This window comes from Cavia porcellus, unplaced genomic scaffold (assembly GCF_034190915.1).
Source record: "Cavia porcellus strain 051 isolate PalLab524CR breed Dunkin Hartley unplaced genomic scaffold, mCavPor4.1 scaffold_13, whole genome shotgun sequence".
NCBI lineage: Eukaryota > Metazoa > Chordata > Mammalia > Rodentia > Caviidae > Cavia > Cavia porcellus.
The window spans coordinates 67,038,076-67,060,857 of record NW_026947496.1 but is presented as its reverse complement, the minus strand read 5'-3'; the positions used below and the strand labels follow the sequence as shown (position 1 = coordinate 67,060,857).

General features: G+C 45.0%; 1 protein-coding gene across 17 annotated transcripts in view; it reads left to right on the top strand.

Annotated features, from left to right (window-relative positions):
• Dlec1 (DLEC1 cilia and flagella associated protein) overlaps positions 1-22,782 on the top strand; it is a 109,975-nt gene that overhangs the window by 72,040 nt on the left and 15,153 nt on the right. For 8 of the 17 annotated variants that reach the window (XR_010051300.1, XM_063260325.1, XM_063260322.1 and 5 more), the window contains 13 exons: positions 8,218-8,371; positions 8,984-9,094; positions 9,912-10,042; positions 10,493-10,684; positions 12,446-12,516; positions 15,282-15,433; positions 17,135-17,253; positions 17,705-17,775; positions 20,390-20,595; positions 20,674-21,009; positions 21,118-21,212; positions 21,414-21,498; positions 21,607-21,822. Coding sequence is in view for 14 of the 17 variants with exons in the window: in XM_063260325.1 (XP_063116395.1) it covers positions 8,218-8,371; positions 8,984-9,094; positions 9,912-10,042; positions 10,493-10,684; positions 12,446-12,516; positions 15,282-15,433; positions 17,135-17,253; positions 17,705-17,775; positions 20,390-20,595; positions 20,674-21,009; positions 21,118-21,212; positions 21,414-21,498; positions 21,607-21,822 (1,939 nt within the window). In the remaining 3 variants the exon portion in view is untranslated. Of the gene's footprint in view, positions 1-8,217; positions 8,372-8,983; positions 9,095-9,911; positions 10,043-10,492; positions 10,685-12,445; positions 12,517-15,281; positions 15,434-17,134; positions 17,254-17,704; positions 17,776-20,389; positions 20,596-20,673; positions 21,010-21,117; positions 21,213-21,413; positions 21,499-21,606; positions 21,823-22,782 lie in introns of those variants that run through there. The other 9 variants (XM_013156457.3, XM_023566589.2, XM_023566591.2 and 6 more) reach the window with 8 other exon arrangements.

Genomic DNA, 22,782 nt, shown 5'->3' with positions numbered 1-22,782 from the left:
TTCCTCCCTACCCCTTCTCAAACCACTGTGGTGGTCTAGAGCTTTTCTGTGATGTACAAGCAGGAGGTGCAAAAGTGATACAGAACAGCCTGGCAGTTCTTTTGATTAGCTAGCAGGGTGAGGTCATCGATTCTAAGGATAGATTAATGATCGTCAGTTCATGAAGCTTGGTACAGTGGTGCAATCAGATATCCTGCATGTTTGATTATGCTCTTGTAGTTACAGGGGTCAAGAAAGTAATTATAAAGCCATGAAGCAGTTACAGAGCTAGGCAGTTTCTGAAGAACCAAGTTTTAAAACAACAGTTTTTCTTGTCCAGTTTCTCCCTTTCATTATGAATTGTGCTGCTATACACATGGGCATGCATGTACGTTATACCATGATGTCTTGAACTCTTTTGGAAGAGACCTGGTAAGGGAATAGCTGGGGCAAAGGAAATTTCTAGTTTTAGCTTTTCTGAGGAATTTTCCATACTGATTTCCTTTGTGGTTGTGCTGGCTCACATTCCCACCAACAATACAGGATTCCTTTTCCCTTGCAGCCTTGCTAGCATTTGTTATTATTTTATTTCTTATTGGCAGCCATTTTTTTCTAGAATGAGATGGAATCTCAGTGTTGTCTTAATTTTCATTTTATCATAGCCAGAGATGCTGAACATTTTTTCATGTATTGTCATTTATTCTGCTTTTGAGAAGTGTCTACTCATTTCTCTTGTCTGTTTTTGTTCTTTTGGGGGAGTGTCTACTTTTTTTGAATTCTTTATATGTTATAGATGTTAGGATCAGGGATTTAGTTCAGTGGCATAAGTGCCTACTTGGCAAGTGCAAGGTCATGAGTTCGATCCCTGGTACCAAAACAAAACAAAAAGAAAACCAAAACAAAAACTCTAAAGATATTCTGTGTCTGAGAAATTGCTGGCAAAAAATTTCCCCATTCTGTATGGTGTCTCTTCACTCTAGTGGTTGTTTCTTTTGGTGTGCAAAAGTTTTTTAATTTGGTATAATCCGATTGAGAAAGCATTTGCCTGTGCATTTGTTTTCAAGAGTTTTATCTGTTTTATCTTCCAGCAGATTAAGTAGTTTTGCTTTAACATTTGGATCCATTTTGATTTTAGTTTAGTACATGCTGATCTATATGGGTCTAAATTCAAACATTGGTACGTGGATAGGCAGTTTTCCTGCCACTATTTATTAAAAAGGCTGTATCTTTCCTTTAGCATACTTTTTTGAACCCTTTTCCAAAGACCAAATAGTTTAAGATTGTTGCCTACAGCTGTTTTTCCTTCCTGTATTCTGTTCCATTGTCCTACATGTCTGTTTTTTTTTTTCTTTTCCTTTTATTAGATGGGGTCTTGGCATGTAGCCCAGGCTGGCTTTGAATCATGGCAGTCTCCTGCCTCAGCCTCCCAAGTGCTGGGATTCCAGGCATGTACCACCACACCCAGCTACGTGTCTGTTTTTATGCCAGTTACATGCTGTTTTACCACCATTCTCTAATTCTGTGAGATCTGCCGTGGGAGTTTTGATTGAAATCGTATTAAATCTGTATCATGATTTTGGAAATATGGTCATTTTCACTATGTTGGTTTCTCCTAGACAAGAAAAATGGATATTTTTCCATTTTCTGATATCTTCTTCAGTTTCTTTTTTCAGAGTACTATAGTTGTCAATATAGAGGTCTTTTACTTCCTTTGTTAGATCAATTCCCAGGTATTTAATTTTTTTGGATGTTGTTGTGCAAGGTGTTGTTTCCCTAATTTCTCAGGGAGTTTGTTATTTGTGTACAGCAAGGCTATTGATTTTTAAGTGCCGACTTTGTGTCTAACTATGCTATTGAATTTGGTTATTAAGTCCAGAAGTCTTTTGGTAGAGTTTTTGGGATCCTCTATGTAAAAGCATCATACAAATAATAATTTAACTTCTTGTTTTTGTATCCTTATTTTACTTCTTTCTGTTGTCTAATTCTACTGCCTGTTTCCAGAACTATATTGAATAAGAGTGGTGTAGTGGACATCCTTTTCTTGTTCCTGACTTTTGACTGAAAGCTTTCAGTTTTTGTCTAGTTGGATGTTGGCTATTGGTTTGTCATAGGTGGCTTTCATCAGGTTGAGATAAAAACATCTATTCCAATTTTATGTAGCATTTTTAAAATCATGAATGGGTGTTGTGCTTTGTCAAGTGCTTTTTCTGCATCTGTTGAGATGGTCATATGGTTTTTGTCCTTGACTCTGTTACTATGGCATATTACATCTCTTGATTTTTATATGTTGAACCATCTCTGCATCCCTGGGATAAATCCTGCTTGTTCATGGTGTGTGATGGTCTTGATAATTTTCTGTATCCTGTTTATTTCCTAGTGTCTTATTCAGAATTTTTGTGTATATTATCATTAGGGAGACTGACCAGTGGTTCTCGGTTGTGGTTGGATCCTTTGCTGGTTTTGTTATCAGGGTAATGCTTGCTTCCAGGAATGAATTTGAGAGTATTGCTTTCCTTTCAATTTCATTGATGGGTTTGGAAAGTAGTGGCGTTAGCTGTTGTCTAAATTTCTTGTAGAATTCAGGAGTGAATCTGTCAGGGTCTGGGCTTTTATTGGTAGGGTTTAAATTACATCTTCAATTTCATTGATACTTGTGTTTTAGAATTTTATATCTTCTTGATTTAGCATTTTAAATTCATATGTATTTAGAAATCTGTCCATTTCTTCTGTGTTTCCCATCTTATTAGAATGCAAGTTCTTGGAATAGGTATTGAGAATCTTCTGAATTTCTGCAGGATCTGTTGTGATTTCACGCGTTTCATTCCTCATTGTGTGGATTTGACTCTTTTCTTTCCCTTTTTTTGATAAGGTTGGCTAAGGGCTTGTCAGTTTTATTTAATCTCTCAAAGAACCAACTCTTCAATTCATTGATTTTTTTTTGTTATTTTCTGAGATTCCATTGCATTAATTTCTGCTCTTATCTTTATAAATTCCTCTCTCAAGCTTTGAGCTTGACTTGCTCTTGTTTTTCTAGAAGCTTGAAGTTCAACATTAATTTGTTTATTTGAGCTCGCTTTGCTTTTATGATGTGAGAATTCATCACTGTAAGTTTCCTGCATAGGATCCCGTAAGTCCTAGTATGTTGTATTGACATTATCACTTGCTTGTAGAAACCATCTGATTTCTTCTCTAATTTCTTTCTTTTCTATTTTTTATCTTTTTGAGACAGAGTTTTGCTGCGCAGTGCAGGTTGGCCTTGAACTCACTTTGTAGGCCAGGCTGACCTTGAAATCACAGTGATCCTCTTGCTTCAGCCTCCTGAGTGCTGGGATGATAGATGTGTGCCACCATGCCAGGCTCTTCTTTAATTTCATCTGCGACCCATTGATTGTTCAGGAGGGTGTTATTTAATTTCCATGTATTTATGAAGTTCTTATAGTTTCTTTTGCTATTGATTTCCAATTTCATTGCATTATCCTCTGATAATATGCATGAGATAATCTCAGTTCCTGTGGTCTATTTTGGAGAAGGTCCCATGTGCAGCTGAGAAGAATGTATATTCTGATGTAGGATGCAACAACATGTAGACATCTATTAAGTCCATTTGTTTTACAGTTTGGTTCAGTTCTAATATTTCATTGTTGATTTTTTGTCTAGTTGATCTTTTTGTCACAGTGGGTGTTGAGATCCACCTGTACAGTTGTATTAGTGATTATTTTATTTTTCATACCTGTTAATATTTGTTTTATATAGTTGGGTACACTAATATTTGTTTTATATATATATATGTGATTGCTATCTCTTTCTCTTGGATTGTTCTCTTTACAAGATGTAATGACATTATTTATTTATCTTAATCAGTCTTGACTTGAAATCTATGTTGTCCACAAATAGAATAGCTATCTCTGTTTTTTTTCTGGGTTCTTGTTACATGGAGTATTGTTTTCCATGCTTTGAATTTCAGTCTATGAATTTCTTTTGAATTAAGTGTGTCTCTTCTATGTAGCATATGTTGGATCTTAGTTTTTGATCTTTCTGCCAGTCTGTTTGTTTTGATTGGTGAATTGAGACTATTAACATTGATGGTTATAGATGATATGTGTTGACTTATCCTTGTCATGTTTTTTTTTTTCCTATTGTTGTCCCTCCCCCAGTGTTTAATTGCTTGCCTTGCCTGGCAGATTCATTCTGATGGGGTTCATGGAGCTGTGGTCCTTGTTATCTCTTTCTAGCATGTCCTCCAGTACATTTCAGAGTGCTGTTGTGCTGTTCATGAATTTCCTCAGGTGTTCTTTATCATGGAAGTATCATATTTCTCCATCAATTCTGAAAGACAGTTTTGCATCACATATCAATCTAGGTTGGAGATTGTTTTCTTTTAGGGATTGAACTACTTCACTCCAAGCTCTCCTTCACTGAAGGGTCTGTGTTGAGAAGTCAGCAGTGATTCTAAGGGGCTTTCTTTATAGATGATTTGTTTCTTTTCTCTAACAGTTTGTAATATTCTATTCTTGTGTTGAATTTCTAGAATATTGACTATGATACGTCTTGCTGTAGTTTTTTTTTTTTTTTTTTTTGATCATGGCTAATTTGAGTTCTGTATGTCTCACTTTCCTATATGTCAAATTCTTTTTCCCTGCCAGGGAAGTTTCCTGCCATGATATCTGTGAGCAAGTTTTTTGAAAATACCATTGTCGATCTCCTGCTTTTTGATTGACTCCAATCAATCTTATGTTACTCTTCTTTGCATTACCTATCAGATGCTGGATTTATTTCTCAGGGTCCTTTGCTATTTTTAAGAACTCTTTCTTTTCATTATTGCTTAATACAACCCTGTCTCCTATGTCTGAGGTTCTGTCCTCATCTGCTACAGATACTTTCAATGAAATTTTTAGTCTCATGACTATTTGCTTGAATCTATTTTATGGATTCCATTTCTTTTCTATGTGGGACATTCATGATTTCCTTCATTGTTCTATGCTCCTGTCTTTTATGTGTATCAGATCTAGAATCACTAAGCATGTTTTTGATTGTTGTCACTATCTCAGCAGTTATCTGAGAAATTACTTCTAATTTGAGTTTTTCTAGAGCCTCATTCATTTGCATTGCTGTTACCACTTTAGAGAGGCCAGGTGAGTGACTGTCATGGTTTATGTGTGTGGCCCCCAAGCCTCATGCTTTTGCATTGTGCATTTGTGATTGGTTCATTGTCTAATGCTTGGATTGATAGTGTCAGTGCTACACACACATACGGGTGGAGCCAGGATGTGATGTAATGGCAGGAAGAAGGCGTGTCTCGCTCTTTTACTGGTTTCTGCCTTGCTGTTTGCAGCCGCCATGAACTGCGGCCCTGCCATGCACTCTGCCTTGGAGCCAACCGAGTGTGGACTGAAACCTCCAAAAGCTGTAAGAAATAAACCTTTCCTTTCCCAACTTTGGTCATCAGGTATTTTGTCTCAGCAATGAGTAAAAAGTAACTAAGACAGTGACTTTCATATTGTCTCACTTCATTTTCCCCTAGGTTTGTCTGAACATCTGGGGTTGTATCTTATTTAAATGTCTTCTCATTTTCTATTTTTTTTTTAGTTTAATTCCTGGGTTGATACTTGTAAATTGTCTATGGTGATTAGCTTTATTGCTAGTATTTAGAACTTTAGGAAATGACTGCTTCTCAGAGCTGTCTTCCATTTATAGCTGATTTTTGTGTTTTAAGTCTGTTGCAAGATCCCTACCTCTTCAGTTTACTGGGGATGAGAAGTTTCTGCCTGCTTGGCCCAGCTTGTTTGTTTGGCACTGGTCCACAGTATTTTCTATGATCCTTAGGCAGTATCAGTCTTGGTATACCAGGAAGAACAGCTGGTTAAAACAATTATGTCACTTTGGCTAATGAGGTACAATCAGCAATAACAATGCATCAAACACAGCTCAGAAAATGACAAACTAAGGTAACTATTAATTTGCCACCTTTAACTATATGAACTAGATTTGTGGTCATATAACCAAATCTAAAACAAACCACAAAACTGTGTGCAGTAAGTGAGCCCTCAATATGTCAATTGTACCCTTGGGGGATAACATTTAAAAAGGGTAGGGGAAAAATAGAGAAATAAAAGAAGAGGAAGAGATTAGAAAGAAGACGAGAGGACAAAAGAGGATCACACAAACTTTGGGAAACGGGTCAAAAGACAGGAGGGAAAAAGAGAAGGAGGAAATAAAAGGAAAAACAGAACAGAACAACCACCACACACACACACACACACACACACACACACACACACACAGTGGACACTAACTATACTCACGTGCCTAAAAAAAAAAAAATCCAATAATAAAGAGAAAAAAATGAAGAAAAAAATCTCCAAACAAACAAAGGATAGAGAAAGGGGGGGAAAAAAGACCACATCCGAGTTTTTCTCTGCTGTCACTAGTAGATGACATGGGGAGGCAGATCTGTGTTGAGTTATCCCAGCAAGCCAGCAGGGACTTTATGGCAGGGTAGTAGATAATCTCACTGAGCTTGCACCTTTTTCCCCCCTGAAGTTCAGGCATGTTTCTGGCTGTGAAGTACAACTTCTGCAGGCATGTATGCTGTTGAGCGCTGCTAGATGGATCCAGCAGTTGTTCTGAGTTCAGAGCTTGTTAGCCCCCTCTTAGATAGCTCCCAGACAATTGCTTTTCCCCATGGGATGGCCAAATCCACTCCACTCACCAGTCAGTCCAGTCCACAGTGTCCACTCCTCCATTGCACTGCTGCATCCCTCTGTGGAGGCCTCTGGGGTTGCCAGGAGTCACTGTGTGTCTGCAGGTTTGAACTGCTCCTCCCATGCACTGAATCCCAACACGGGGTGAAGGCATTGCCTGCTACCTCCATCTTGTTTGTTAGGGTTTCTCCTTCTTCCTTGCTAAAGTTTCTACTCTTGGGCTTCAACTCTCACTTCAGACCCTTTCTGGGTCCAGGGCACCTACTTCATTCCTCTTCTTCCTCTAGTTGCTATATTCCAGTGTCTGGACAGCACATCTCAGAGAAGTTCTCCTGTTGCTTTTCACTCTGCCATCTTCCTGGAAGTCTTCAAACACAGGTTTCTAGATTACCTGAATTTCTCCTGGTAGCTTCACCAACTATATTACTGGGGTTCTGGGGGGCTGTGGTTTCCAAAGATTTTTTCGTGTTTCTTGGTGTCCAGAACAAATAATTAGACAAAATATGTGAAAAAGGTAGTGAAATTTAAATTTTAAAGGTAGGAAAAGAAGTATGCTCTGTAGAGTGCATAATGCTCCACTAAAAGAGCTGCTGGTGGCTTCTGTCAGTTTTCTAAGTAGGGTCATTTTGACTTTAGGCAGGGCAGACCCAAGTTCACCTACCCAGGAATGGGGAATATTTTTCCATTTTCCGATGTCCTTATCCATCTCCTTTTTCAGAGTACTATACATTTCTTTAGGGGTCTTTCACTTCCACAATTAGTTTAATTCCTAAGTGTTTAATATTTTCTAATGCTAGTGTGAGTGGTATTTTTTTATAATTTCTTTCACAATGAGTTTATTATTGGTGTACAGAAGTGCTATTGATTTTTGCGTGTTGATTTTGTATGTTGTTACATTGTGGAATTTGGTTAGTAATTCTTGGAGTCTTTTGATAGAATCATTTCTGCAATAATGATAACTGACTTCTTCCTTTCCTATACATGTCTCTTTGATTCTTTCTCTTGCCTGATTGCTTTGGCTAATGTTTTGAGGAGATGCTGAACAGGCTCACCGTTTTAGAGATTTCTATCCATGATAGGCTGGCTCCAAGGCAAGAAGATCATGTTGGGCGGTCAAAGCAGAGGAAAGCTGCTCACATTGTGGCAGCTGGGAGGCAGAGCAGGGGCACAGTGACAGAGGAAGAGGCCAGAGACCAGATATAGTCCCCAGGGTCACAATTCCAAGTCCCTGCTAGACACGTCCATAAATGTGCTTTACTAATAGACCTTTTTTTTTGGTACAGGGAATCAAACTCATGACCTCACGCTTGCTTAGCACCTGCCTGGCAAGCGTGAGGTTGTGAGTTTGATCCCTGTATCAACAACAACAAAAACAACAACAACTCTCTCTCTCTCTCTCTCTCTATATATATATATATATATATATATATATATATATATATATATTCCTTAGGATTACATACTCGTCATACTCATCATGCCAGGGACAGTTTTATTCCTTTCTGATCAGCATGCCTTTCATGTCCTTGCACTCTAGCTACGTGGCTGTGTGTGCTGAGATCCAGGAGCCCCACGTGTACCTGCAGAACAGCCAGGTGGAACTCAGCAGCCTCTACCTGGACGTGCCCACAAAGTCGACCCTCTCACTCGTCAACAGCACGCTCCTCCCCACCCGGTTCCACTGGGGCAAGGTGAGCAAGCCTGTACGCTGGGCAGCGGACCGCAGCCTCGGCAACACAGCCCCATGTGGCCCCTCCGGAGCTCCCAGCAGAGATTTTCAGCCTCAGTCCCACAGTCAGTCCCTCCACAGTGCCCAGAAAAGCTCAGCTCCACAAAGGAACAGCACAACTGGCCAGGCATTTCATGGCCTTGTGTCATCGGAACCCCAGTCCCCACAATGAAGGAGTTTCTGGTGTGAACACAGCTAGAGTCCCTGAGCCAGCATTGTCTGCAGCTCTTCCACACAGCTGCTGGGAGCCCAGCTGTGGCACTGCCCCTGTGGAACTTACTCTGAGTGCTGTGGGAAATGGGGCTGCATCTCTGTGCATCTGCAGCAGCACCCTCTGCTGCCATCACTCTGGGCCTTCCAGGACAGCTTATTGAGTCTAGTAACACTCTGACGGGGGTGATGTCCATCCGGGGATGCGGAGCAGGGAAGGGACCGGAGGTTTATCCTAGAAGTGAACTCCCAGCACTGTGTCCTACTGTAGTTATCAGTCTGCTAGCCTCCACCGAACACTCTGAGTCCTGGTCCATTCTGGGAGCCCTGCAGGAGACGACAACTACACTTCTGTTTCTACCAGCTCCTGGGAAACCAAGCAGCCTCCTGCACAGTGACAGTTTCCCCTAGACGTGGCCTGCTGGGCCCTAGTGAGGAGCATCAGTTCGTCTTGGAGTTCACAGCTCATACCCAGGTGAGTAAGGCAACATGTGGCCCAGTGCCTGGGAAGGCATCTTGCCAACAGGCTGCATCTGTGTCTCCAGGGAGTACCTGCCTCAGACTCTGCTCCAGGTCCTTGTGGGTGGGGAAGGGATATCTTTTGTATCTGACTAGGGTCCCCTATTCTCTAGGGACAAAGTGGCAGAGAGACTGGAGCAGGCCTCTATGTGCCTCTACATGCTTTTTAGACTTCTCCAGAACATACTCTGTGGCCGCTGGGGTCCCACATTTCCAATTTTCCTAGACACCTAGGGCAGAGCTAACTGGCCGCCAGAGACCTCCCAGGAGAGTCATGGCTGCTCCCTGGAGTGGTGTGGAGGAAGCCATCAGGGTTGACCATGCTCAGTAGTTGGGTGGTTCACCTGGGAGGAGAAACTTCTTCCTTTTCACACACTTGCAGGTTTAGGTTGCAGTTCTTCACTGGCAGACATGGGGCCTGTGAATTTCCTTACGCAGCCGAGTCTGAGCTCCTGGATGACAGCGAGGCTTTGGTGTTTATAGTAGCAGCTTCATTGAGAGATTGTACAGCTTTTTAGGACTGCTTTGAGGGGTCTTCTTTCCCACAGGCAGCCCCAGAGAACCTGGGGAAGGAACCAGGGCTCTGCAGGTAAGGTGTTAGTTGACAGACTGGCTCACTGGAGGCACTGCAGAGCCCTTCCTCAGAGGTCACCCTGGAGAAAGTGAAGGCCTTCATATTGAGCTGTCCACAAACCACTCAGCTGTGGAAGAGCATCTGGGACTGACTTTGAGGCCCCAGCCTGCCTCTGACTCTTGGGTGGGCTTTCTTATAGGACAAGCTGACCAATCTGGCCCTTCCTTGTTATGTGTCAGGCATGAAGAAGCCACTGGTCCTAGGCATCTCTGGGAAGCCTCAGGGCCTGCAAGTGACTGTTGCCATCTCTGCAGAGGGTTCTGATAGCAGGTAAGCCCAGGGGATGGGCAGCCACACAAAGGACCAGTGTTGCCCCAGTTCACTCCCAGATGATTCCTGGAGCTGGGGGAAGGCCACAAAGTAGTTCCAGGCCCTCATCACTTGGGGGAAGAGATTGCTTCACCTCTTCCCTGCTGTTGTGTGGCCTTTCTGCACATGGCATGGTGTCTAGGCAGGTAGGAGGTGGCAGGGCTGGGGGCTGTGGGCTCATTGAGTTTCCCCAGCAAGTGGCGGACATGCTGGTCTGCCAAGCAGGAACAGTTTGTATAGAGTTTGAGGCCTCCTGGGGAATCATGTGCAGACGGGAAGGGTGGGCCTGTGGGTTGGTAGCGCTATGGGTGGGAGATTGAGGTCGTGGCCGGTTTTCTTGGCACTATCACCATGGGTGGCCCTCTGAGAAATTCCAAAGATGGTAACCCAGTGCCCATGGGCATGGGGCAGTGTTTGCAGCGCAAAACAGTGGCCAGGCCACCCGGAAGAGCTCCACCTGGACTTTGGCTCGATGGTGCCACTGAGGACCTGTGTGAATCGCCAGCTCATCCTGAATAATCACTCACCAGTTCAGACTTCTTTCACCCTCAAGTTTGAGTACTTCGGGAGCTCTCCGAACAGCCTGAGCAAAAGGAGCAGCTTGTGAGTCTCGTTTCCTTGGAAGGTCATTTCCAGGGCAGATGTGGCCGGGTGGGGTTTACCGCTTACTGGGGAAACTCGGCCCTGTTGGGGATTTTGGTGGCTTAGGTGGGGACATCTGTGATTCCCAGGTAGACATGGGAAATGCAGAAAACATCTGCTGCCCACCTCTCACACTCCAACGAGGCTCTGAAAGAGGCCGGGTTGGTACTGTTTTCCTCAAGTGGCCTCCTGGTGCTGTCTGAGGCAGCCAGAAGGCCTTGTATGAGGGAGAAGAGACTGTGGCAGAGGAAACAGCGGGTAGAAGTGTGGGGATGAGAAGACAGGAGCAGAGAGTGTTCCAGGGACATTGGATTGTGTGCTGGGTGATGTGGAGAGGTGAGGTGAGGAAGAGATGCCCGAGAAATAAGACAGAGACCGGACTCTGAGCTGCTGTGGTCAAAAGCCGAGGCAAGATCTGGAGCTTCATATACAGACACACAGACAGACAGACAGACAGACACACACACGCACACACACACACACACACACACACACACACGGAGTGATGTGCCAGAACCAGCTAGTACTGGCTCAGGAGAACCAATTTTAAATAATCAGGCATTTTTTTACAAGGCTGTAAATTAAAATTAGGCACAGAAAAACTGACAAAAATATATTTATTAATTTTAAAATGCTTTTATTATGTATATGTTTATAATACATGTTGTTTCCATTCATCATAGTGAGTAACTACGTGTATGTAACAAATGTTGATTCTTTTTATTCCCTTTACCTTCCCACCTTCTTCCCTCCCTTTGTCTCTAGATCCCCTTTCCCAGTTTTCATTGTTATTAGTATTATTTAGTTTATGCTTGGGGCGTACAATGAGTACATTCACTGTGGGTAGTTGGTGCAGGTACATGACACATCTTAAATCTTTTTTGTATTCCCCTTCTCCCCTCCTCACTCAGTCTGTTGTCCTCTTCCCATGTGCTAAAGATCTATCTGCCTGCTTCTTTTATCAGTCTTTTATTTTGCTCTTTTCCTTTTTTGTACTTTGGATTTCCCATATGAGAGAAACCATACAGTGTTTAAGCCTGTGTGTTTATTTCAGTTAATATTGTATTTTCAAAGTGCATTTATTTTTCTACAGATGTCTTGAATTTATCACTCTCTATACCCAAATAATATTCGATTGTATATAGATGCCACATTTTCTTTATCCATTTCTTGATGGATGTATGGGATTCTTCAGTGATGTAGCTATTATGATTTGTGCTTCTATAAACATGTATTAGTATAGTATGATGTTTTTAATTCTTTTGTGAAGATACCTAGAAGAAGAATAGCTAGGTTGGATGGAGTTTCTATTTTTAGTTTTTTGAGAAATCTCCAGCAAGACAGACTGGAAATGGGCCCACTGCAGAAGTTTGGGCAAGAGATAATGACACAGGCTGAGTTTGTGTCAGAGTTAATAGAGCACAGAGCCGAGGACAGGGAATCCCTGCCTCAGAACCCTCCTGAATTTCTTAGGAGGTGATCCCTGTAACTTAGGGGGTGGTCTGCAGCTCGGGATGCTTTGGGCAGCAGGGGTACTGTGGGAATAAAGACCAGAACAGGAGATGAAAAAGAGACTTGACTACCCGCTTTCTCTAGGAAGTGCAGTCAGGACCATCTTCTTCTAATGGGCACCAGGTAGGATGCTGTTTACTATGGGACGTAGCTCATCTCTTGGGATAGGCCTGGTTATTTGGTGCTACTTTTTTGTCTCCATGCGTAAAGGTCTGACTTGCCTCCTGCCCTGCTAAAGACAGCACGCATGAGAGAGCACTTGGCCAAGCGAGAACAACTAGGTAAGAAGCAGCCAGAGCTGGGTTTTGCATGATTTTCTGAGGATATGGACCAGTAGCTACCAGGTAGAGGACTGAAACTAGAGAATCCCTCTTTCCCATTGTGGTCCCCCAAATGGCTGTGTTAGTCAGCTTTCTCTCACTACCCAAATACCTGAGAAAAGCAATTTAAAGGGAGGTTTGTATTGGTTTATGATTTTAGACCATGATCAGCTGGCTTTAAAGCAGAAGCATCATAGTGAAAGTGCACATGGAGGAAAGTCACTAATCTCATGGCAGCTAGGAAGCAGAGACAGAGTTAGAGAGCCAGGGAGAGAGAGAAAGAGAGAGAGAGAGAGAGAGAGAGAGAGAGAGAGAGAGAGAGAGAGAGAGACAGAGACAGAGACAGAGACAGAGACAGAAAAGAGCTAGCATGAGAATATATTCTTCCAGTGGCCCCTAGTGATCCTCCTAAACCAGGCCCCACCTCCTAACAGCACACTCAGCTATGGACTCATCAATGCGTTAATCTATTGAAGATGTTGCTCCTATGATCTAATCAATTTTCAAAATCCCCACCTCTCCACAGATGAGTCCTTGGGCTCATTTTTCTTCCAAACTAATATTCTGCCCTGGGCCTCCAAAAGCTCATATTCATCTCATTATACAAAGTGCATTCAATTGATCTTTAAGAGTTGTTGAGATCTCAATTCCAGCATTGCTCAAAAGTCCAAATCAAAAGTCATCTGTGAGACCCCAGTTAAACTCTTGCAAGTCCCTATAAAAAGCTAAATACACATTCAAGATACAGTGGTACATTAGAATGGGTAAACATTTCCATTCTTTTCTTCTCCTCCTCCTCTTTTTTTTTTTTTGGTATTTTTGAGTCAAGGTCTCATTGTGCAGTTCAGGCTGGTTTTGATCTTACTTCGTAGCCCAGGCTGGTCTTGAACTTGCAAAGATTTTCCTGCCTCAGCCTCCCAAGTGCTGGGTTTATAGGCATGTGCCAGCATGCCCAGCTCAACGTTTCCATTCTTGAAGTAATGAGATAGAATAAAATGGACCAAGTAAAGGGGTTCTATTGCAGCTTTGGCCTCACTCCCACAGATTTACAGTTACCCTCTTAGGGTCTTTAAGGATTGTGACCCTGTCACACATTGCCTGGCCTTCTAGGTCTTCTTTTGAAAATGGAGTAGAAGTGTCAGTGATCTCATGAGTCATGCATTCTACGTGCCTACAAAGCCAGCATATGCAGATAATGCCAAGGTCTGCCACCAGCTTCAGCACTGGGTAGCTCACTAGCTAGCTCCCAATGGCTGCAATGGTTTCAAAGTGTCTGGATGGCAGAATCTGGGGAAACACTTCCCTAGTGGCCCCCTGGGGCTCATTTCTCAAAGCAAAATCCTTCAAAGGAATTTATTCTTTTCCACTCTTAAACTCAATTTTTGAGATGCCCTCAGTGCATCTTTCCTATTGTTTTAGTGCAAAATATTTGGTGTCTGTTTAATGGCACTAATCTCCTCAGCAGCTACTCCTTTGGCCCCAACTATACATCTTTCCTGGCCAACCAACAACCAACCTGAGCTTTTGACTGATTTTTACTTCTGATTCTCACTGTGAGTCTGGCTAAAAACATCCATTAATAGACATGCTGCGCCCTGAATGCTGAGCTGCCTTGAAACTTCTTCCACCCAGTAAACCAGTCTATTACCTTTCATCCAGTGTCCCACAAAATATCATGACATAGAAAAATATAGCTACATTCTTTGCCCAAGGGTAGCATGCATGGCCCTTAATCAGTTCCCAGCAGTTTTCATTCTCACCTGAAACCTTATGAGCACAGTTTTTACTGTCTGCATTCCTGTCAGCATTGTGCTCTTCTGAGCTCTAACCAGAGTCACCCATCATGCTTTGCTCACTGAACTCTGGGGCTTTACCAGCCTGCATCTCCAAATCTTTCCAAATTCTTGCAAACCACTTCTGAACGTTTCTGAACCACATCAGTCCTATCATCACAGCATTCCTCCTTGTCTGGTACCAAGTTTTTGTATTAGTTAGATTTTTATCACTAGAACAGCTTTGTATCACTAGAATCACTAGTATCTGACTATACAGCTTAAAGGAAAAAAGATTTGTTTTGGCTAGTGGTTTTAGCCCATGGTTAGCTGGGTTCAAGGCAGTAATATAATGGTAGAAAGGCAGAGTAGAAGAAAGCTGCTCATATCGTGGTAATCAGGAGGTAGAGTGACAGCAAGAGATCTAGAGAGAGGAAAGGCATTAGAATATACACTTCCAGGTTACCCCGGTAACTCCCTCCCTCTAACCAGGCCATAACTTCTAACAACACACTATTAACTGATCAGTGGCTTAAGTGATTGAGGACATTAGTACTCCTGTGATCTAATCACCTTTCAAAAGATTCAGCTGTGAACAGGTGACCCTTTGATGGGAATATTTTTGGTTCAAGCCATAGTAATGGGCATGGCTCTCCACATAACAGTCCACTTCGCTTGAATGAGGCCTTTTTCCTGCTAGTTTCATGTACAGGACCTGGAATTGATTTGGGTTGGGTGTTGAGTCATAAGGGAGGGCTCCCACTAGGACCTCACCTTTCAAGAGGTAAGACAGGTTGGCCAAGCAGGGCACTGAGCAGCTGACCCCTGACACTTTCCTGACAAAGGAGAGGGTGTAGGGTGGCTTGTATGGGACAGTACTTTGCTTATACTTGAGGGTTTGAAACTCCCTGTGAACTTCAGGGCCTTGAATCTCCATTTCTGATTTTTTCTCAGATTTTATGGAAAACATGTTATCTCATGGGAAAGGAGCAGCTTTCTTCCCCCATGTTTCCCAGGGCAAGCTGAGGGCCTACCAGAAGCTGAGCATTAAAATCACAGCTTGTGCCAACATGTGGGGCGAGTACTGGGACAGCCTCGTTTGTATGGTAAGGGTACCTAGCTGGGTGTGCACCTCTGGATTTCTTCTTTTCCAACACTCAACCCTCAACCTTTCAAAGCTCACTAAGTGATGGGCATTCATAATTGCTGTAACCTCTGGGACTGAGGCCAACGTGGTTCAGGCCAGACAGATCCCTATGAAAAGTAGAGTTTTCTGTACCTTTTCCCATGAGATTCAAGACTTGGACCCCACCAAGGACACATGAATCAGCAGGCTCCCTGGCTAAGTCAGGACCCAAGTCCTGGAAAAGGGTGTAAGAGGTGGAGGGCTAATCACAGCCTCTCCATGTCATGTCTTTGCCTGGTCTTCTGTGCAGTGGTCCATTCATTTATTCCTTTACTCAGCAAATATTGGGCCTCTAACTGTATTTGGGCTCCTGAGCAGGTACTAAGGGGATAGATGGATGAGTAAGATTGAAGATGGTGCCAGGAAAGAGCTCTGAGTTTGCTGTGGAGAGATGAAATGTGCATGTATTATGCTACACTGTTTAGTTATTGCATAGAAGATTTTCATGAACTATTTAGTGAGTTACAGTAGACATTTGTTTTAAGTTGCCTTGTGTTATGTGATTGATTGTGTTAATCAACAAAGAATTACTGTATTTAAGTAACAGTAAGGAAGAAATAAGGCATTCCAGTGGGCAAAGGGTTTGAACAGGCAGCTCAAAGTTAGATAAATCCAGCTGGGTAAGATGATGCATGCTTGTAATCCCTGTATCCCAGCACTCTGGAGGCTGGGACAGGATGATTGCTGTGAATTCGAGGCCTGCTTGTGCTACATATGTGAGTTCAGGGCCAGCCTGAACTACATAGTGAGATACTGTCTTAGAAAAACCCAAACAACAAAAAATCCAGATGGCCAATAAACACAAAACTATTTCACCATCACTAGTAATTAAAGAAATGCAAAGTAAAATGCTTCTGAGCCCAGTGGGTAAAGAGGTGCTAAGCATTCAGCCGTCCTTGAAAGCACTTTGGGAGTGTGCTAGGGACACATTACAAGCATTCCAAAGAGAGAAATAGCTTACTGTACAAATGACTTCATACTAGGTTGCCTCTTCTTCTTAGAATTGTGTATAATGGGGAAGGTTGCTTAATGATTTGTGACCATCATTGGAGAAGTGGGTCACACCATTGGACTACACACATCTCCACAGTGGAGTTCTGTGAAGCCCATCCTGTAATGCTATAAACCCATCTCAGTAAAATCTTGTAAACTATTAAGAGAGAAGGCTACTAATGAAAAGGAGTTGGGTCTGCTTCCCATTTATATCTTTGTCTAAAATGGAAACACAGATGTAATTATAAGTAACTATCACATTCTTATGTTTTCTCTTAAAAATAAGCAAGTATTTTAATTACCAGAGAAAATTATAAAGTTATTTTCATTTAAAAGATATAGAAATTTTTGTTAAAGAGGTTGGGGCCAGAGGCCCTCCGTGTGGGAGATCCGTGCAGGCAGGACATTGGGAGAGAGAGCAAAGGTGGCTGAAGGCAGGGAAGCCAAGGTAGGGCGGGGAGGGAAAGGTGACCTGTGCTGGGGTGTCTGGAGTAGGAATCTGACAGTGAAGACTGAGGCTGAGCCCAGCGGTGACCAAGTGTGTGGGCTGGTTGGACAAGTGAGGGCTTTTCTTGGAGGAAATGGCAGTGGCAGCTGGTAAAGGTGACAGTGGGCCATGTGTCTGCAGGTGGGAAACTTACCACCAGCGGTCATCCCAGTGCACATGGCAGCAGTGGGCTGTCCCATCAGCTCCCTAAGGACCACCTACTACACCACCGACTGCTTGCAGAAGGAGCCTGTCATCAGGTACCTGCCCTTAGCCTCATCCTCTGCTCTTCGGTGGCTTCCGAAACCCTCTGGCCTCTGGTCTGGGCTGTGCATGCCACTTTGTTGTTCTCTAGCTGGCCCCTACAGCAAGTCCCCAGGACACGGCTGCCGTCTGTATGTGTTTGAGTGGGGTGTGGTGTGGAAGTAGTGAGTAGTCAATGTGAGAGGGACCCCAAGGCTGCTCACACAGATGAGCTGGGAGCAGATTGGAGAGCAGTTTGGGAAGTGAGGGATGGGTTGCCATAGCAGTGAGAAGCCCCTGATTACAGCCTATCAGACACCACAAGGGGAAGTCCTCTGGCCATGGGGCTCCTTGTTGCTGGGATGAGGACAGAGCAGGTGGTGCCTCCACAGCCAGGTCCCTATCCAGTGCTCTTCTCTGAAGTGTCTCTGCCTGTAGATGCTTGCTGAATCTGGTCTCCTGCCTCAGGTTGGGGACCCACATCTCTGGAGGAGACACAATCAGACGGACCATTCGCCTGTATAACTCCAGCCCCTGTGGTGAGTTGCTCACAAGAAAATGTGGAATGATCAGCCTGGTGGGGAAGGAAGATGGTGCTGGGGGAGCTGATGGCTAGAGCGGAGTCCAGGTGGCAGGTGGCTACTAAAGAGGTCCCTTGAGGGCCAAGGTTGGGAGGTGACATGCCAATACAGGGTTGTCAGAGAATTCTTGAAGACAGGACTTACCCTTGCCCAGCTTACCCTTGCTTAGTATTTGTGGGACCAAAGAGACTTGCTGTTTTCAAGGTCACTGTGCTTAGGGACAGTATTTAGAGAGGATTCCTTTTCTTATTACTTCAGCCAGCAGGACCTGCACCATAAAATCACAGAAAATGAATAAAGCACACACAAAAAACCACATTGTAAATTTTAAAAAGATGGAAGAAATATATAGATTGGCTGGTTTTTCCCATGAAAACAGAGAATTTCAGGTCATAATTTTCAAAAACAGAGCTGTCTATTTTTAATCCCAAACACTAAAATCATCATAAAGGATGAAAGCAGAAGGATAGGTAAGGAGATACCAAGTAAGCACCAGCAAGATGCCAAGGGTAGCAAGTTAATAGAAGACAATGTGGATTTAATGATGTGGTATGATAGAAGACTCAAGTTATGAAAAAAAGCTCCCGTGTTCGAATGCAGTTCTAACAATAGACCACCTAAAAACAAAGCAAAACTAAACTAAAAATACCTAAAAATAAAGCAAAACTACCTAAAAATAAAGCAAAACTACTAGAAATGCAAGAAGAAACTGATTTTTAAAAATCTAATTTGAGGGTAGACTTTAACAAACTTTCACAAGTTCACAGATCTGGTAGCCAAAAATAAGCTGTCCTAAAGTAGCAGTTATTTGCTATGGCTGCACCTTCCTCCCATCCAAGGACTAACCAGGCCCAACCTGCTTAGCTTCTGAGATCAGATGAGATCGGGTGCGTTCAGGATGGTATGGCCGTAGGCAAGGCTGCACCTTCCTTAGACTCATTCAAGAAACTTAACCGTCAGCGCCAGGCCCTGTCCATTAACAGTAAACAGGCCCTGTGAGTCCAAGCCTCAAAATGCTTTAAGTGCTCCTCACAGAACTCTGCTGTGGCTAGGCTGATTGTGCCACTGCCCTCAAGTCTCTGAGCACCTGCAGCACTTCCTGTGGCCCAGAATCACTCCTCCAAGCCAGACTGGCTTATCTTTCCTCCTAGAGTCTGCTTCTATGCACCCCTCCAGTGGAGTGATGCATCCCCCAGCATACTGGCTTCCTACACAGTCAAACTCAGGGCCTTCGATGACCACAGTCGGGACAGAAGCTCTAGGCAGAGACCCCACTGTCCTGCTCCCTCTGCTCTCCCAGCCTCTGCACAGCACACTTGCATTTTTAAAATTTACAATGTGTTTTTTTGTGTGTGTGTGATTTATTTTCTGTGATTTTATTCTGTTTTCCTCTGTTTATTTCAGGCTTTCTCTTTGCTTTCCTTCTCTCTAGTAGTTTCCTTGGGCTCACAGTCACATGTATGTTTCTTTCTCTTTATTGGAGGTGAGATTGTCCACTCATCTTTAGGGCATAGTAGAACAGGTGACCATTGTAAGAAGTAGGCTCTAGCTAATAAGCATAAAAACTCAGGAGTATCAGGCCTGACAGGTACTGCCCAGGGCAAAGCCCAGCCCCTGGCCTTGTAATGTTGACTGGGGAGTGGGTGAGAGATGAGTACAAGGGGGAGGCAACTTTTGACTAATTGGTCCTGGGAGCTTGTTGTGAAGGGAGAGAGGGGCACTGAGGAGGTGAGAGGGCAGAAGGAAGCTTACACATGATGGGGAAGCAGCTAGACAGGGTTCAAGCTGGTGATAGAGGAGAGAGGGGATGCTAGACATTATACAACCCAGGGCATGCACCACATTCAAGGCAGGAGAGGAGGACAGGACAACTGCAGACAGATGTGTAGGTTTGGGTCAGGATTTCAGGACACTTCTGGGAAATGGAGTGGGGGTACTTGTAGGCATCAGGGAAGCAGATGGAGGTGACAGAGGAGATGCAGGATGTTTTGACATTGTCATGGTGGAGAGGGAGAGCAATGTGAGGCCCGGTTTAGGTTGGGGACAGATGTAGAGGGTGGCTATCTGTTCAGCTTGGAGGACTTTCTCCAGTGGCTTTTCCAGATGGGTGGAAGAATGGGCACCAAAGGGAGATAGGAGGTTGCTAGTAAGGTGGAGGTTGAAATGATGGACTCTCAAAGACTAGGCTGGCTGGGGAGGGAAGTGAAAGCAGATAGGGGCTGACGGGTAGAGGGAGAAGGTAGACGATATGGGATTGGTGGTCGCAGGGGGGACCAACTGTCAGCAAACTGGCCAGAGAGAGAGGGAGCTGTGAAGCAAATGGAGTGCCTGAGTTTGTGTGTACACGACAGCCTGATCCTGTGATAATGCGGGCATTGGATGATTCAGCCAGGTGGTCTAGGCCTACAAAGATGCTTTTCTTTAAAAAACAAGATGAAACAAAACATGAGAATTGCTTGGGGATGGCATTGGACAGTGCATCTCTTCTTCATGCTGAGTAGGAGAAGACAGGTGAGTGGAGACCAGGGCAAACCCAACCCTCTTTCCTGTTTCTCCCTCACATATACCTCAGACATCCGCCTGGATTGGGAGACATATGTGCCAGAAGACAAGGCGGACAAGCTGGTGGAGTTGCGGGTGTTTTATGGGCCACCTTTCCCTCTGAAGGACCAAGCTGGGAATGAGATTGTATGCCCTGAGAAGCCCAAGAACAGCAGTTTACTTGGGCTTCTGTCCCCCTCCAGTGTGTCAGAGGTCAGCCATGCAACTGCCCCATTGGTGAGCAAGGGTTCAGGGGTGGACAAGCTGGCCACCAAGGGTCACTGACTTGGGGCCTCAGTGACTCTTTGGCTACAGGTGGAGGGCCAATCCAGTGCCAGTGATGGAGCCACAGAGCACATCATCTCAGTCATCCTGCAGGAGCATGAGGGGGTGCCTGCCCATCACCTGTTTAGTGTCAGTCCAAAGCAGATGGTGAGTCAGGCAGGGTTGGGAGAGGCCTCATGGAGTCTGCACTGGCCACCTACTGGGCACAGGTCAGTACTAAGGCTGTTGTGTCTGTGCCAGGTGGTCCCTGCTGGGGGCAGCAGCACCATCTGCATCTCCTTCTCACCCATTGTGCTCATCCCTGACACTCTGCACAAGGTGGCATGTACTGGCTACATCCTGGGCTATATGAGCTTGGACAACAAGGTGAACCCTCCTCACCTGGGATAAGCATGGGCCACTGCTTCTGTCTGGGTAGCATACTGTCCACTCAGCCCAGGACCAACAGGACCCATGATGGATTTGCTTTGGTAGGAGGAAAGAGATATTCCAGGGCAGAGACATCGGCTGCAGGACTTTGCTGTAGGACCCCTGCGACTGAACCTGCATGGCTTTGTGAGGCGTGCCCAGTGAGTTGGCTGGGCTGCCCCATCCTTCTCCATCCCCGGAGGAGTCAGTTAAGAGTCTGCAGAGCCTAAGGACAAGAATGAGAAGGAAGAAGGGCCAGCAGGGAGCCAGGGGAAAACTAGGCAGCGGTCAAGTGCAGAGAGAAAGGGTGGCCAGGAGGCCCTGGATGCCTGGGGGCCTTAGTGGTATCTATTGCTGGGCAGGCTGAGTGTGGAGCTGGATGACAGCAGCAGTGTGGAGTTCCGGTGCCAGGCCAGTGACCTCATCCCTGACCAGCCCTGCGCTGGGGTGAGTGTGCTGCCACTCCTGGCCCTGCCAGGTAGTCCGAGTATTCCCCACTCCCCCTTTGGAGAGAGGTGGAGGCATGCTGACCTCCTTATCTCTGTGGCTGCCCAGGTGCTAAGTGAGCAGCTGACCACCCAACAGCTGAAGCTGGTCAACACCACAGAAATCCCACAGTACTTCCAGCTGTTGGTCTCCAGGCCCTTCTTGGTTTCTCAAGCTGCAGTTAGCCGGGGCCACAGAGCGGGCTCTGACCAGGAGCAGGAAAGTGAAGAGGAGATGGCCCCCGTGAGCAGGCAGCTGGTACTGCACCCGCAGGAAAACATGCTGGTTAGTGGAGGCGCCCTGGCCCTTGCTGCGATGCACACACTCACACAAGCGTGCAGACAGCAGGAATGGCCCTGCTCCAGGTGTCCTCCCGCCGGACACGCTATCAGTACACACAGACCCTCTGTCCAGTGACTCACATGTACGTGGGTGGACCAGATCCAGTGCGCACGGCCACACGTGCTGCAGGAGCACAGCCAGGCCCCTCTGTGTTCTCCGTAGAGCCAGGCTCAGGCCCCTGCGAGCCCCTCCACTTCATCTCCATTCCTTCCTTCTCATGTGTCTTCGCTCAAGGTTTGTTCCCAGATCGGGGCTGCCCCTGGTTGGATTACCATAAATGTGAGGCCTTCTGGGTCCCAGGGCGATTTCTTCCTCTTCTAACAGGGCATCAGTGATAATAGGAATTTGGAGTTTCGGAGATGGAGGGGATGGTGGGGTTCTGGGAATGCCAAGGTGGCAGTGGGAGCCATGAACTTCTGGCACCGGAATGGAGATAAGAATTAGGGGTCTTAGGGTGTTTGGTGTGTAAACATCCCTATTTGCACAGAGGCTCCCAGGGTGGGTACCAGCTTACCAAGAACAGCCAGCCAGTCTGTGGATCTGCGCCTCTCTTCCACCTCTCCTCCTGATACAAGGCTCTTTCTCCTGTCCTTGGAGGGCTTCCCTCTCTGCTCCAGCTGGACTCTGGCCTTGGTCTGCACATTCCTGGGTCATCTCATCTACTTGCAGAGTCTCAGTGGGCAGCCATATTCTCTCTTTCAAATGTGTCCTTCACTATCTATGTGGTGAGTGCCTGCCACCAGCTAACTGATGGAACTCTCCAAGAATCTCCTTGTGGAGGTGGGGGAGACAGGCACAGATCACCAGGAGACAGTAAGAGTCCTCTTAACCACACTGTCTTGGCTCCTTTCATCAGAGAGCTAAATGGAGGGGAAAGTCCAGACAAGCCTGCATTGTCTTCCA